The following is a 16,763-nucleotide window of genomic DNA, read 5'->3' on the forward strand; positions in this document are numbered from 1 at the left end:
GCTTGCGTGCTGGGGAAGGCGAAGCCTCCCACCCGCGCCTGCGCAAAAGAGTGCTTCGTTTCTCCCCTGCGAGTCGCTCTTGCTTACTGTGTCGGCGGCGGCGGCGGCCGCGGGAGTAGCAGCAGGTACCGCACCTAGACGGACTGGAGGCGCGATTCGACTTTGGTGCCTTTCCATTCCCCCTGTCGCCCGTCTGGGAGACTCTGGCTCGGCCAGAGCTCCTGCTGAGAGATCCGCGCCTCAGGTGTCGGTTTGAGCCAAGTGCAGCTCACCTTCAGCAGTTTCGGTGCCCACATCTAGCGGAATAAGAGTGCCGTTGGCACCCCGTGAAGTGCTCGGCCCTCGCCTCCGAATAACTGCAAACAGTAACTCTCTGCCCAGAACGGGGTTTCCAGATCTGAGGCGAATATGAAGGCTGAGCATGGCCCCACTGGAAAAAGTCAGCACAGAAGGTGGCTCAGTGTTGCGAGCCTACATCGATATGAAGTGGGGCTCAGTCGGAGGGAGGGGTGCGTGGCTTGGTGGCCCTTCAGAGGTTGGGAACTACAGCGTCATCCCTCAGCATGAGCTATACTGGCTGGGGCTGATGGGAGTAGTAGGTCAAAACATCTGGTTTGGCCACAAGTTTCCTATACCTGAACTAAAGGTTATAGGCTTTCTAAGGAATAATGGTTTATATTTTGTTTGTTTTATTAGTATTTTAACTCAGAATAAATTTCAGACGAAATGGGTGTTTTCAAATATTTTTGGAGACTGAAGAATTGCAGCGGCTCCTCTCCAGTGGCACTTCACATATGATTTGTTATTTATATATTTAAAACATTTCTAAGCTGCCTATTGTGCCACAGCACCTCTGGGTAGCTCACAATCATAAGATAAAAACCACAATAAAAATGACAATACTAATACTAATAAAATACAGATAAAAATACAAAACAAAAGTAGTGCAGTAATGTTTCAGCAGAATAATCTGGAATGCGTCCAGGCTCCGCTCCCATTCCTAACTCATATTCCGGCAGGCTGAAGGGGCAGGTGCCACCTATCCATTGCTGCTGCTGCTGCCTGGTTTCCCATCAACAAAACACCATTGCCTTGCACTACTGAGCAGTTGGCAATATTCATGGATGTTCCATGAACTCACATCATTTAGCCAGTGATAGGAGGAGGGAAGCAAGTGTTTTTATTTCATAAAAGTAAAATGTGTATAATTCTAGATTCTTAATTGTGTAAAAAAGTTTACAGTAGCTATGACATTTTGAATCTTAGCAGTCCAAATCTCAATCCATGCTTCTTTTTGTGACATGACATATTTTGTGTGGGAGTGGCATCTAGAAGTAAAAATCTGCCTATTGGGCTATCCTAGAGACAACATTCACTGTGTCACACTGTAATATTCAGATCTCACTCCATAGGCTGCATCTTAATTTCCTCAGCAGAAAATGTTAAGGGCCAAGAGTGGACTTCTGCGCCTCTGGCCCTTCCATTACAGGAAAGAAGCAGGGGCACCTCTATACAAGCACAGTTGGCGCTTGCTGCATGACCAGACACTCCACCCAGAATGGATTGCAATGGCCAAAAAGCAGTTAAAAGGCAAGAACCCAGAAGAGTTGATCTGGCGCACTCCAGAGGGAATTGTCATCAAGCCACTGTACTCTGCACGGGACACAAAGGACTTTCCTGAAGAATTGCCAGGCGTAAAACCTTTCACTCGCGGCCCTTATCCTACCATGTATACCTACAGACCTTGGACCATCCGACAGTATGCTGGTTTCAGTACTGTGGAGGAAAGCAATAGGTTCTACAAGGACAACATAAAGGGTGAGCAACTTATTTTTGTAACTGTCCACAAGAAGTTACTTAGAAGCAGCTGGATTGTTATAAACTGCCCAGAGAACTTTGGCTATGGAGTGGTTTAAAATTGAAATACATACATACATAATTAACTATTATTATAAGTATCTGGTTTTGATAATAATGGTTATTCAAACACTGCCAGAACAAAGAATGAAAAATAGCATACAACTATGTTTTCCCTGTTTCCATCCTGCAAAGAAAGTGTAGTTAGAAGTTATGAAGCAGTTCATGGCCTGACAAAAACAAATATATTTTCTAACTCAAGTTACTGATTCCCACTGATTGGATTCTATTTGGCATAGGCAGTAAAATGCTTATTGAATAAAAGTGGCAAGTTTCCAAACTGTTTTCAACTTCTGTTGGTTTTCTTATGGTATAATAATACTATACTACAACACAAAATAGCATTTTTACATAGCCAGTTTCTCAAAATATGTACACTTTGTGCTTCCTTTCTCCCTCTAAAATAAAAACTAAGAAACCATTTTTTAAGTCACTCTTGCTATGATATGTGGGTATTAAGAGAGAAAGTATTTTGTGTGTATATATTGGCTCTTTGGAAATGCTGTTAAAATAAGGTATCAAATGTCATTTGCAATTTACTAATATGTTCCTCACATGTAGGAGTTAACAGAAGTATTTAAAGCAAAGAGTTTGGATGTTTAAGAAAATGTTAATTGAGTCTGTGTCTGTCTTGATTCTGCTACTGGCTTGCTGTGTGTGACATTGTTTTTCATTTCTGTGCTTCCTTTACAGCTTGTTCTTATGCAGAGTTAGGCATTTTTAAACCTATTGTGATTGGCGTGCTTAGGTATGTTTAATTCTGCATAGGAGAAGGCTGTTCTAAAGTACTTTGAGATGCTACACCATCAAGAATGATGAGGAAATGAAGCTATTTGAGCAGGGTCTTGTTATTCATGATAACCAGTGTTTCTCCAGAAATGATTGGGAAGAAAATAAACAAAAATTTAAAAAAGGGAACAGATCTTTGAGGCTCTTCCCAAATACTTTTATCTGTTGAAATCATTCTTCTGTGCAGAATTAGTTTCAGTGTGGTTAGTACAGCTTATGACACTGTGTGTTCATATTTATGCAAAGTGTTATCTTTTCTATATAATACAGGTTAGATACACTAATTGATACACAAATTGTAGAACATGGCAGTTGTAGAAACTGGGACATTGCCTCCTAAGTTTCAGCTTGGTATGAGAAGTATACCTACTTTGCACATATTTAAACTATGATTGTATGCTGCCAATTCCTGCTCTGTGATATGTATGTGAACTCAGATACTATGGGTTAATATGGGCTAAACAACTCAGTTGCCAATTTCAAATGGTAGCAGCATGCACCTTGTTAAATATAAATAGGGCCTTAGTGACTCTAGTGCTTGCACTAATTTTCTTCTCACCTTGTTTAGTGTGGATGGAAAATAGACTCTAACTGAATCCTGGATGTCTCTGTGAGTAGTCTGTAACAAGATACTCTCTGAATGCATTGTGCACAATCCAATGCCATGTGAGCAGAAATTTACATGAAAAAGAAAACTGACTCCATCTTTCCTGTGTCCCTCAATTTGTCCCTTCAAAATCTGCTCTGAAACATCTCTCTAGAATATATTTAAAGGGCATGTGAGGGCAAAGAGGCTGGTGGCAGCTATTCTATTGCCAGGAGTATTAAACTGGATATTATCCAATGTCTGTTCCCAGATTGAACTGAAGTGGGAGGGTAGGTGAGGTGAAAAAAGGAACACAAGCCAAGATTTGCTCCCCACTCCCATTCTGTTGGAAAAAGTCACCTTTGGCCAGGGATTTGGAATTTGTGTTCAAATGCTCATGCTTTCAATACCTTCATATTACTACTTCATTCTTGCCAGGACTGATGCTGAAGGTGATTTACTTCAATTTATTTAAATGAATAATTAAATAAATTGAAGTAATTTATTCAATTTATTCAAGTAATTTATTACACTGCCTCACTATGTTTGTGAATCAGATTTTTTCATTATTTTTCATTTAATTTATTTGAACTGTACTTAACTTGCTGTTGACTATTCACAAATTCTTTCTAGTGTGAGAATTACCATCTTTTTAATAATAAGGATAATAATTTTACACTAATGAATGGAAAATGACAAAAGTATAAGTTTAACCTGGGGTCCCATGTGACCCAAAATTAAAATTACAAACATTGGAGTTTAAATTGTAACCTTTTTTATTATTCTTTTTGGGGACATTTAGCTGGCCAGCAGGGATTATCAGTTGCATTTGATCTTGCAACACATCGTGGTTATGATTCAGATAACCCTCGAGTTCGCGGTGATGTTGGAATGGCTGGAGTTGCCATAGACACAGTAGAAGATACCAAAATTCTTTTTGATGAAATTCCTTTGGAGAAAATGTCCGTTTCAATGACAATGAATGGAGCAGTAATCCCTGTCCTGGCTACATTCATTGTAACTGGGGAAGAACAAGGAGTGCCTCAATCTAAGCTGACAGGAACAATACAGAATGATATACTGAAGGAATTCATGGTTCGAAATACATACATTTTCCCCCCAGAGCCATCAATGCGAATAATTGCTGACATATTTCAATATACATCAAAGGTATTACTTTAATTAATAGTTGTTGTTAGCATTGTTTTGGTGTAGTACTCAAGTGTTAAGTATTGTTATAGAACAAAGTTGTACCCTTTGTTTTTCTTGCAGTACATGCCCAAATTTAATTCTATTTCTATCAGTGGATACCACATGCAGGAGGCTGGAGCTGATGCCATTTTGGAATTAGCTTATACAATAGCTGATGGCTTGGAATACTGTAGAACTGGACTGCGGGCTGGTCTCACCATTGATGAATTTGCACCAAGGTACAGGATTTTAGCTCCTGGAAAAAACCAAACAAACTGTCCTTAATTACAAGCTGAGAGCACAGATTCCAAACTGAGTTGGGTAATAGCTTGACTGTATGGCCAGCAATCAGGAAGTCTGGACGTTTTAAGTCCAAAACATCTGGGGGACATCAGCTTGGGGAAGGCATTATTATTGTACTATCTAAAGCACTGTACACCAAGTAAATGCAAGAATTTTTTAATTTGTTTTTGTTAAAAAAAAAACCTGTAGCAGGGATAGGCAGCCTACTGGTATTTTCAGCTACGTCTCCCATAATCCTTGAGCACTGATCCTTCTGGTGGTCTGATAGGTGTTGCAGTCCAGACAACAGTAGCCATTACATTTTACATTTGGTGCCCTATTAAAATACTTTAAGTGAACTCTAGTAAGAATGAATAAATCCAAGAAAGAAGAATTAGCATGCAGAACAGCTCAGTTTTTCACTGGCTGTTCCATATGTCGTGTTTTTTTCCAAGAAAGATCTTCACACATAATTAATGTTCACTGCTGTTGTAGTAACAACTACTAACTTAAATGGCTTTAAAATGTAATATAGTTTCTACAGGACAAATCTTTTGATGAATTTTAACTATGAAATCACCTTGTGGAGAGAGAGAGAGTATGCAACTGAATTCCAGTTATTAAAAAGTAAACATTGGTGTGAGAAGCGAGTCTGCTGCCTTCATTTTCCCTTTATGGACTTCCAGGAGGCATCTGTTTGAGCACTACAGGAAATGAAATGCTGGACTTTTATTTGATTCAGTATAACTCCTCGTGTGTTTATGTTGCTCTGGATGTAAAATAAATAGGCCAACAACTGATTTATCATTAGAAAATTAGAATTAGAAAATTTAATTAGAAAATTCCCTTTAAGATTTTAAGATTGTACTGCAGGAATAAAGTTGGATAGTTAATAATTTGGAATAGCCAGCGTGCACCACATTGAATGCTAAACATATTCTTTTACTATTTAAGTCTTGTCCTCAGGAGAGATTGTAAATCTAGACTGTTAAATCTTTGTGTTTAATCATATAATTAATGCATTGGAATGTATTAGCTATGTTCTCATATGATAACCTCGCCAGAGAGCATCATTGCTTTTAAATAAATGTTCCAGTCGTTGGTACCAAATCTGTTTGCTGCTGGTGGAACTTGAAGGAAACAAGCTGAGCAAATTGGCTATTCTTTGAACTGAAAAGCAATAGGCTATGTGTTCACTGTAATTTCCATCATTCTTGCTCTAAGAGCAAGGCTTTACTGGCATGCTCTAGTAGTCTCTAGCATGCTCCTAACTCTGTATAAATGTTTAGAAGTAGTACTAGTTTGATGTATTTTCTTGTTACCCTCCTATTTTTTCCAGTGGCTTTGCAGTAATTCTGGATTAGACTATAGGTAGAGAAGCCCAGGAAATCACATTGATATTTTGAGTTTACTTATCCCTTTACTAGTCTAGAGACATTCAGAAGGATACATCTTTGCTTTTTTCATTCAAGAGCATAATAATTTATATGAACTATATGATGCACTGTATCATTTTTTGCTTATTCTAAGCAGATAAAACTGTGTGCTTTTATTGTAGGCTGTCTTTCTTCTGGGGAATTGGGATGAACTTCTACATGGAAATAGCTAAACTGAGAGCTGGGAGAAGGCTTTGGGCTCACTTGGTAGAGAAAATGTTTCAGCCCAAGGACCCCAAATCACTTCTTCTTAGAGCTCATTGTCAGACTTCTGGATGGTCACTTACTGAGCAGGTTGGAATCAGAATTATATACATGTAGTCTTAAATAAATACAGTGATGCATGCTCACTGGTTTGCTTTTCTCGTGTTGATTTTCTAATTTAAGTACAGGCAGTCCCCGGGTTACAAACATCTAAGTTAGGAACAATTCATACTTACAAACAAACTGTCATAAAGCCTACTGAAGGAAATTGTCATCACCATAGAGAGAGAGGAAGCTGAAGGGGAGTGAGGGGAGCCTCCAAAGCATCACTGTAGAGAGGCAGGAAGTGAAAAGGTAGGGAGGGAGGCCTCCAAAGCATGCCTTCCTGATCCGCCCATCTGGAGAGGAAAATCTCTCCAGCATTTTCTTGCTACAAAGAGGAGGCCCTGGTGAGTTTGGGTGGCAGGGAGGCTAGAAATACTTGTGGGTTTTTCCACTTTCACAGTGGCCCTGCGCCCCTAACCCCCTCGAATGTGGAGGGCCAATTACATGTGATCTGACTTACATACAAACTTGACTTAAAGACAAATGTCTATTTTCTCAGGAATGGAACTCATTTGTAACCTAGGGACTGCCGGTAACCAGTAGCCTCTAGTGTTTCTAAAACCTTTGAAGAACTATTTGTCTAGTGATAAGAGAGGTATAGAATGTATGGAAGAATAAGGCAGTGAATTCTGGACCCAATCCAATACAAATAACCTACTTTTCATCTGACTAAACCTAAATAATCTCTGCCAATCTAGCTATGTTTGTATAGATGCCTTATTCTACTTCTAAATGTATTGAAGTCTTCTAGACATAATATGTATCAGTGTAGTACAAGTGGACTCAGAACAACAACCCTCACTGATCTACAACAAAAGGCAGTGCGTCTTGCATGGTCATATCTTTATTCCTTACAAATGGTTTCAATTTTTCTGTTAGGATCCTTATAATAATATCATCCGCACTACAGTTGAGGCAATGGCAGCTGTATTTGGAGGTACTCAGTCCTTGCATACAAACTCATTTGATGAAGCTTTGGGATTGCCGACTGTGAAGAGTGCTCGAATTGCCAGGAATACCCAGATTATAATACAGGAAGAATCTGGCATTCCTAAAGTTGCAGATCCATGGGGTGGCTCATTTCTGATGGAATCTCTCACCAATGATGTATATGAAGCTGCTTTAAAGGTCAGTTGTTCAACTGGGGGACAGTTGGCCCAGGAAATAAAGATGCTGACAATTTTAAACAAAATAATTGTTTATATTTAAAAGAAATGTAAATTTGGAAGGGTGATAAAAATTCCAAAGAGGGATTTCCTGCACTCCTTCTCCTGTGCCTGGAAGGTTCCCTTAGCTCCTTAGAAGGTGCTGAAACAAAACAAAAATACTATCTAATTGGAGTTCTCTTTTATGAAGAATTGTTTTTTGAGGGTGATGTGTTTGGACTTAATTGTGGGAAGTGAGAAAGCAAGGAATGAAAAGACATAGGTGTCCTGACAAGGACGGGGATTCAAATCCAGTAACATTCAAACAGAGTACACTTATGTTTTGCTTTCCAAAGAACAAAGTCACAAAATAGCAGAATAAGATGTATTAATATTTTTCTGGCTTAAAAATCCCTTTGGTACACAAACTTCTAGATACAAAATGTTTATTAATGTGTTGTATTGGATTTCTTAAATATAGACCTATTCATATGGAGCTAATGCACTGAAAGGAAATTATTTGTGTACCAATCATGCATGAGAATTTTTCCATTTTGAAATGTAGCCAGTTAAAAATGTCTGCTGTCAGCAGCATTGGCATCTATGCTACTTAGTAACTGCTTGCCATACAGCTGTCTTCCCACACCCCAGTAAGTAGTGGAGCTACATCTGGAGTTGACAGTGTGGCTTCTGCAGGTGTATTAATCACTCACCAAAACACACAGTATGCCCAGTTTTTCTCTTCCTCATTGAGTAAACAGAATGATTTTTCTTAATTTTAATAGAAGTAGGGAAGAGACTGCCCTGCTAAAAATGGCTTGAATGCGGGGGGGGGGGGGGGCATTAGCCACCAAGGACCTTTGGGGCAACATGTCCTTGGCAGTGGAAGAACTCCCTAACTACTGAACCCTTTTCTCCAGCTCTGTGAGAATCAGTGGTCTGTAGAACAGCAAGGTCTTTATTGGCGGCTGGGCTTCCCCTCTCCATCCATTTTGTCATCAGGAACCTTTTTCCCTAACACCTTTCCAAAGATTTCAACAGAAGAGGAAACAAGTCACATGCACAAAGAAAAGAAAAAGACTGGAGAGGCAGGCAAGGAATGTGAGAATCCAGAAAGTGGGGTGTACTCATAACACTTTACCCTCAGAGCAATTTGTGGTGACACCTGAATCATTTTTTTCAAATGTTCCTGTGAGCCTAGAAAGGCTGTCTATCCCTGGACTAGACAGTGTTGCGTGTGCTTTCATCAATAGATGGTAGTCATATATTTAAGACAGTTAGCAGTATTTGCTATTGTTATACTAATATATTGTTATTGTAATAACAATGTTATATTCTATTAGCTCATTGAGGAGATTGAAGAAATGGGTGGGATGGCGAAAGCAGTAGCTGAAGGGATACCAAAACTTCGAATTGAAGAGTGTGCAGCTCGAAGACAAGCCAGGATTGATTCTGGTGAGGCAAATGAAAGAGCAATCCATAAGGATTGTGTTGTAAGTGTGGCAGCCCTTCTGTTTTAGGCATATATGTCTAACATGTCTTATAACCTATTAATGGGCATGGGAGTGTTGCAGTTCTTATACATAAGCTGGTCTAAATACAAATAATCTAATATTAAAATCCTAACCCCTATGTTATGGGGGTTGTTTACTAGAAATAGAATCACAAACACTAAACTTTAATTTATAATTTGTAAATATATTCTGAATTCAATATTTGGGAAATGTATAGGTTCAGAAGTAATCGTTGGAGTAAATAAGTACCAGTTGGAAAAAGAAGAGCCTGTTGAAGTTTTGGCAATTGATAATACTTCAGTCCGTAACAAACAGATTGAGAAACTGAAAAAGGTAAGTGCTCATTCTGCAGAGATTTTACAAGATAAAATATTGATTTCTTGTTTTATTGATTTGTCATACCAAACACAATAAAACTGAAGATGCTTATGCTTAGGATCCAATTGCATAATAATTATATTTAGCATTCATATAGACCATTAACTTGATTTAGTAGAGTTAGAAATAGTTAAAGTACGCTAAATTTTGTCTTTCTGATAAACATGAAGTTAATAAAGAATTATAGGCTGAATCTCTGTATGCTTGGGGAATCTATTCCTAAACTCCTTGAGATTTACTTCTGTGTGATGTCATATAGAAATATGGTGTTCAGTTTGATTTTTAGATTAGGGTATTTTTACAATATTTAGTTTCTATATCTGTGTGACAGTCATGGCAGTCAGTGAGGTCCCAACTGTCAAGGTTAGCATGTTATTGCAAAGGTGTTGAAGAGATATAATAATACAGGGCTTATTGAAGCTGGCAGATAATTATTGAGTATGGGATCCCTCCTCAAAGAGGTTGGGGTTCTCTTTTCCTGTTTCATTATCAAGACAACCCCATGAACTGAAGAGACATCTAGAAAGTTGTGGTATAAATAATTCCTCGCTCCTGTCTGGTCACAGTTTTATTTTGTGCTTCCTTGTAAAGGTGAAAGCTTGCAGAGATGAAGTAGCAGCCCAGCGCTGTCTCACTGCCCTGACAACATGTGCTGCCACAGGTCAAGGCAACTTGCTGGCCCTGGCAGTCGAAGCAGCACGTGCAAGGTATGGTGCTTTGTTGAGTGCTAATGGCAATATGTGCAGAGACGGTTACATTTTCTGAGACATCTCTTTGGCTTTGAAAGTCCAGTTCTGCTGAGGCCTGAAGACTAAAACACATAACCACATTAAACAATGGCACACAGTCTGGTTTCATATATTAAAGCAGCTGTGTGGTAGTGGGGCAGCTTATATAATAAGCTTGCCATGTGGATCTTCCCAGTCAAATTGTAAGTGTCCGTCCATGCCTATGTCGTACTAGCCTTTGGCTAGCTGCTATGGAAACTGCTTTTTTCATTTTGATCTTTTAAATTTTCTGAAACAAGTATACAAAAAGAATGTGAAACTTTGGGTGTTGCTTTGGAGACTTGCAATGTGATTGGGCAGATACAGAGTGGAATTACTTACATATTTTGCAAAATCTGTTTTGAGGCTTTTACCATCAGAAGAATTTTAAGTGGCAACCACACTACTGTTAGAATACAATGAAATAAAAAAGAGTCCATCAAAATTGCACAGTGTGTTAGAGACAGGGCTATAGGGCAAAAACATTGTAATCATGCCAATTCACAACTTATTTGCTGTCTTCTCTGCTTGATTATAATTATGTTTTAGTGTGTTTACTGTATCTTGCAGAATTTTAAATATGTTTTTGTACATGGCCCTTGTGTTGGCACAGATGAAATGTGTTTAAAAAGTATCTTTAAAAATACTGTAATGTTTTATTGCTTAAATACCTAAAGATCATCTGAAAGAATGCATAAACTTAGAGAAAATGCCTAATGAATAGTCATCAGTAGAAGAGAAATTAATTGTCTTCCTGTAATGCTTCAGCTGCAACATTAATCAGATCAAGTCCCTTGACCTCCGAGCCCGACTGTTCAAGGCTTCTGTCCTTCTCTTTTGAAATAGTCCATCTAGCTTGCTTTTGCAAAGCCACTGGTTCCTGCCCTAGCATACTGCACTGCTGTTCCACTAGAGCTGCATGATCAATGGTGGTGGTGCAAGGTCAGATCTTGGGCCTAGCAGCTCTCCATGCTAGCACAGTCCAGGGGCACTCACAGAGCTGGAGACCCCTTTACCTTCTGCATTCTGCTGAAGTACAGTCTTAGAGTCCTGTGCAGGCTTATCTGGAGGAGCCACTGTGATCAAGGTTTGAACCACTGAGATCTAGACTTAGTGCAGAGAACAGCTCCTTTATAACAATGGAGTCTTTAGCTTGCATGACAGCAGAACAGAGTGTTTTCTTGTGCATCGAACCTTGTCAAGAGAACTATCAGTGCAGTAACAATAGGCGATCTTGTTATGCTGGAACTGAGCTCAGGTTGAGAGAAACTCTTCAGTGGCAATGAGAAAACTGATATTCTGTATCAGGTCAGCAGAATCTGATGAAACCTCTTTATAAAGAGGTAGTGTCTTGCATCCTAACTTAACTTTCATTAAGGAAATAGGGCTTTCGCAATGTGGCTTTCCATCTCCTCTTACCTTTATAGTCCTTTGCAGCCCCCCAAAATCCTGTTTCTGGGAGACTTAGAAATTCTGTGTGAAATGGCAAGGCTAGGGAACTGAAGATTGAGGGGTAGGGGACTTGGCTGAAATTGTACTTACTCATACATGGACAGAGGTGTAACTTTGGATCCAATCCCTGGGTTACTGTTTAGTAGTTACAAATAGCCCATTGTAGGAATGAACGAAGGAAGAAATATATCAGCTTCACTCTCTTACAAGGACTGGTATTTTTTTCATTTTTGCTTGAAATGCTAGCCCTCAAAATAACTAGTCTGAATTTTAAACATTTTCATTAACATTTCTTTAATCAGGTTTCTTTAATCAGTCAAATCATAAACCGAAAGGCCACAAAAGGATATTCAACCTCCCCAATACATCTAATGTGGTGACATATTGAAACAACTACTTGGCATTGGCTATAGCCATAGTATGTGCATGCATGGGATTACTACAACAACATGATCCATACTTTTCCCTGAGTGTTATAGCTAAACAGAATAAGATTGCTACACTCCAGTAAATTCAGTAGCTTTTTACCACCATTTAATCTCCTAGAAATGTTTACAGAAAATTTCTGCTTGGAACATGTTTCATGACTGGACATAAACATGCTACTCTGAAATCAGGTATTGTGAAAAGTGGAAATGCTGGCTTAAATCCAACGTCGTACGAGCAGTTGCGCAGCAGGACTTGGTCTCATGCTTACTGCAGCCCCCAACATTCTGTCCCCGTCTTCTCCAATGGTTGTCCAAAATGTAGCGTGGGTGGTGCAAGAGGGAGGAAAATTCCATACTGCCAGCAGTTTCTGTACTGCCAGAGGATGGCCAGGATGGGATCCAAACCTATATTTGCTATGTAATTATTTATTAGTCAGTTGTCATTGAAATCTGTGCTGTATTTTGTCTGGCTATAGTCACCAGAATAAGCAAATCAAGTATTTTGGACTGTAAACTTTCTTTAGATGTACAGTTGGTGAAATAACAGATGCAATGAAAAAGGAGTTTGGTGAACATAAAGCCAGTGATCGTATGGTGAGTGGAGCATACCGTCAGGAATTTGGAGAGAGTGATGAAATTTCGCAAGCTCTCAATAGGTAGGATATGTTGTTAAATCTATTATATAATGTTCACTCTGATCCTATCATTTCAGCATTTCTTTTATCTGTCTTCTGCATTGGAGGGGTTACTTTCTGTATCTTCTATCCACTAAATAAGCTAACTACTTCTTTTAAAACAAGCAACTGTGTGCATTTCTAAAGACATTATTTTGTTTATGTATGCTTGATCTCTTATTAATCATGCAAGGTTGTTATGTTCATGCTTCCTATTTGTTGTGTTTTTAATGAATTTTTGGAAGTATTTTAAACTTTAGTAAAATAAACTTTAAAAACCAATATTTTGATCTTATTGCTAATTTTGCTTCTAATCACTTAGAAGTCAGTGAAGTTGTGTGTGTAATTTGTGTGCTTTTTTAATATTTTAGTCCCTAGTTCTTTTTAATTCCATCTCAGTTATGTGTCAAAATGAAGGAGAATGTGTCCACACAGGAGAGAAAATAAGCTGGTATGCTTGTATGTGTGCTTGTATGCGCATTCTTATACTAAAGTGCCGAATTTGCAGAAATAAAATTTTTGCAGGTATTAATTACATTTCTCTGTCACCCAAGAGTTAAAGGTCTCTGAGTAGTGCCTAACAGTTAAAGCCACAAAATGTAGCACATATTTTAATATAATGCCTTTTAAATTGGAAGATTTTTCACTGTAGTCATTACTGCCCTTCACTGTGATTCTTAAAGTGACTTCAACTTGTAAGAAAAATATTTCTAAACATGTTTGAAATTCAGAGTTGACAAGTTTATGGAATGTGAAGGTCGCAGACCACGTCTTCTTGTTGCTAAAATGGGTCAGGATGGCCATGATAGAGGAGCTAAAGTGATTGCTACAGGATTCGCTGACCTTGGATTCGATGTAGACATAAGCCCACTATTCCAGGTATTCAGTCATGTAAATTAATCTAATTATTTAATTTTAAATATTCTTCATTTGTTAACTCTGATTTAAAGAAGCTTCATTAAATAAGTGCATGCTTTTCCTAAGCTAATTTTAAAGAGTAATGCTATTTTATTTTTGTTTTTGCTTTCACTAATAAGTAAGATGATCTCATATGCGAATATAGGATAGCCATATTCCTAGTGAAACATTATGCTTCACTTGCACTTTATTCTGTGTTTATTTTGTGCAACTTATAACTGTGCTACTTGAATGTCGTTAGGTGCAACCTCTTTAGTTCCTGTGTTTTTTTTTTTAAATGGCAACATTGAACCACATAATGGTTGTTACTTATTAGCATTTTTATGCCACCTTTACTTCAAGGAGCTCCAGAAGAGGTATGTGTGAGATCTGAACCCAGGGTTATGTTTTATAGCACCCAAGAAAATCAGGATTGGTAATCCAACAACAAGCCCATTTAAAGATGATTTACAATCCAGGCCAGTTTGAGCCCAGTAAACCATACTTCTGTGTGTGAGTGTTACATGAAGCTGCTCCTTTCTTGGTTTATTTACCCACTTGTGCAAGTGAGGAGAAAAGCAGGAGTGATGGAGCTATGTGGAGCAACATGCTGCTTATTTACATACTGATTTCATAATTCATTGCTCAAAGTTGGATATGGATGTGGCCGCTGACTCAGTCAGTACCTAGTAGTCAGTACCCAGAAGCCGGAGAGAAAATGAACACATCTTCTAAAGGCTAAAGTTTGAACCTAGGCTAGACACCATGTGTTAAAAATGGATAGAGGAATGAAAAAAAAGAACTCACTATTGAAATAGGTAAATTAGCTGTATCAAATGTAACAATTGCCATACATTTTGCTGAGGTGTTTTTACAGAATTTCTGAGTTGGAAAACACCCAGTGGGTATTTTTCCAACTTACTGTATCCATAACGGTAAGGATATGTTACTGTTTCCCTATTATGTTTTCACACCTTGTAAGACTGGACTTTCAGATTTTCTGATAGAAACACTGCAGACATCTTAAGCAGAAAATTGAAGTGTGAAATGTGTCAACATTGCTCTTGTGTATGAAAAATAAAGCATAGTTTTAATTTGATGTTATGGTTTACATATTCTTCTCACACCCTTTGGCTCTTCATCTGCTGTCTCTGCTCAGACACCCCATGAAGTGGCCCAGCAGGCTGTAGATGCTGACGTGCATTGTGTTGGTGTGAGTACACTAGCTGCTGGACACAAAACACTTGTTCCTGAACTCATCAAAGAGCTGAAGGCGCTTGGGCGTGCAGACATTCTCGTCATGTGTGGAGGCGTCATCCCTCCTCAGGTACTGTGCACCATCTAATGCCAAACCAGAGATACCAGGGTTGTTGTGCGATAACTTATTTGTTTCTGTTTGTGTAGTATCCTGGGGTGGAGGAGGGGAGGATGGCTTCTCCCACTTCTGCCTTCTTCATCTTGTATAAACAGGTAACACAATGGAAGGCCTTTTTGCACAACATCTAGCCATTGGGGTCTCAATTTTTCAACTATAGTTGGTTTTAGAAAGCTTTATAAGTAAACCTATAGAAGTGCACAGAACAAACCAAGTGCAGAGCACTTGATAAAAAAAAATTCAAAAGGTGGTTGTACATTATAGAATTCTACAACATAGAATAAGTTACATTATTCTATGAACTTTTGTTGCTTTGACTACAAAGCCCTTTAAGTCTACCAATGTGAACCATAGTCACCTTAAAACACTTTATTTTAAAATATTTATAAATCATCCTAATGAAAAGAGGTGTAAATGTTTAATCTACATATGTAGACAGAATGTAGAAACTACATTTTCCAGCATTTTGTTTTCTGCTTTGGAATTCTCTACCTTGATGGAACTGCTGTACTTGGTGAAAGTTATGATTTTAGGGTTTAAGTGATGGTGTACAACTCTTCCAGTTATTTCATTCAGTGCTGTTGGCAAAGTTAGGCCCTCCAGCAAAGGTTACAGATTTTTCAAAATATTTTAAGCACAGTTCCTAGAGCTGTAAGCACATGATGGGGGTTGAGCTGGGGAGGACATCACTCTTCCAGCCCACAGTAAATGTACACAGTTTTCCCCACTTCCCCATCTGTGCCACCACTAAATTCTGATCATGTACTATGTATTGTGTGGGTTTCTCTGCACATGTTATATCTGTATTTTTCAACCCTCACATAGGATTATGACTTCCTGTATGGCTGTGGTGTTTCCAGTATATTTGGCCCAGGAACCCGAATCCCAAAGGCAGCAATCCAAGTTCTTGATGATATTGAGAAATGCCTGGATAAGAGGCAGCAGTCTTTGTAAACCACTGGTACTTAATGCCTTTGTGCTAAAGTTTATAATGTGTAGCAATGTGATGTGATCAGTCGCTTTCAAAGAAGAGTAATTCCTATTAAATTAGCTCCAATGTCTGATTCTTTCTTATGCTTTCTAAGAAAGTGGGAAATTGCTTTCAATATTATATATGAAAAACATTTTATGACTGTAAGTGTATAAAATCTTGTCAGTAAAGTTAGCTCATTAAATCAGTAGGTATACTAGATTTAGATAGATTTTAAATAGATTTTGCATGTAGCAAATTGCTTTCAAATAAGTGTTATATCTTTTAAAATGAATATCAAGTGATTTGAAAATAAAGGCTATTGATACTAAGCAGAGAGATAGTGAAATCCAGCACATGCATGGTTGCACTTAAGTATTGTTCAAAAGAGCAAGATTTTATTTGAATCTGGTTATTGAATTAAGGTGCCCTATGCTTGCTGAGGGGCTGTAGCAAATGGTATAAATTCTACTCCACTACAGCAAGTTGAGCTACAATTGACAGCTTGTCAGAGTCTACTCTCAGTGGAGTGTTTTCAGACAGCCATGTGAGGGGGCCCCATACCATCTCCTGACCTCATATGTATCACACAATCTATCAGACATAGTTACACCATATCAGCCTTCAGTGCATGAGTTACAGCAGGAACCCAG

General features: G+C 38.5%; 1 protein-coding gene across 4 annotated transcripts; it reads left to right on the top strand.

The window, feature by feature from the left end:
* Positions 1–44: 44 nt before the first annotated feature.
* Positions 45–16,201, top strand: MMUT (methylmalonyl-CoA mutase). Of its 4 annotated transcripts, none has more exons than XM_044419203.1 (13): positions 45–125; positions 1,434–1,818; positions 4,095–4,462; positions 4,565–4,722; positions 6,324–6,495; positions 7,390–7,638; positions 8,999–9,110; positions 9,387–9,502; positions 10,139–10,254; positions 12,719–12,850; positions 13,600–13,747; positions 14,925–15,092; positions 15,966–16,201. In XM_044419203.1, exons 2-13 carry the CDS (start codon positions 1,440–1,442, stop codon positions 16,092–16,094), a joined length of 2,247 nt encoding a protein of 748 aa, XP_044275138.1. In that variant the 5' UTR covers positions 45–125; positions 1,434–1,439; the 3' UTR covers positions 16,095–16,201. The 4 variants fall into 4 exon arrangements, with proteins under 4 accessions (XP_044275138.1, XP_044275139.1, XP_044275140.1 ...); XM_044419204.1 differs by having other exon boundaries at positions 56–125; positions 1,437–1,818; XM_044419205.1 differs by lacking the exon at positions 45–125 and adding an exon at positions 158–244 and having other exon boundaries at positions 1,437–1,818.
* Positions 16,202–16,763: the final 562 nt, after the last annotated feature.

Source organism: Varanus komodoensis, unplaced genomic scaffold (assembly GCF_004798865.1).
Source record: "Varanus komodoensis strain SLA01 unplaced genomic scaffold, ASM479886v1 scaffold100, whole genome shotgun sequence".
In the NCBI taxonomy this organism is placed as follows: Eukaryota; Metazoa; Chordata; class Lepidosauria; order Squamata; family Varanidae; genus Varanus; species Varanus komodoensis.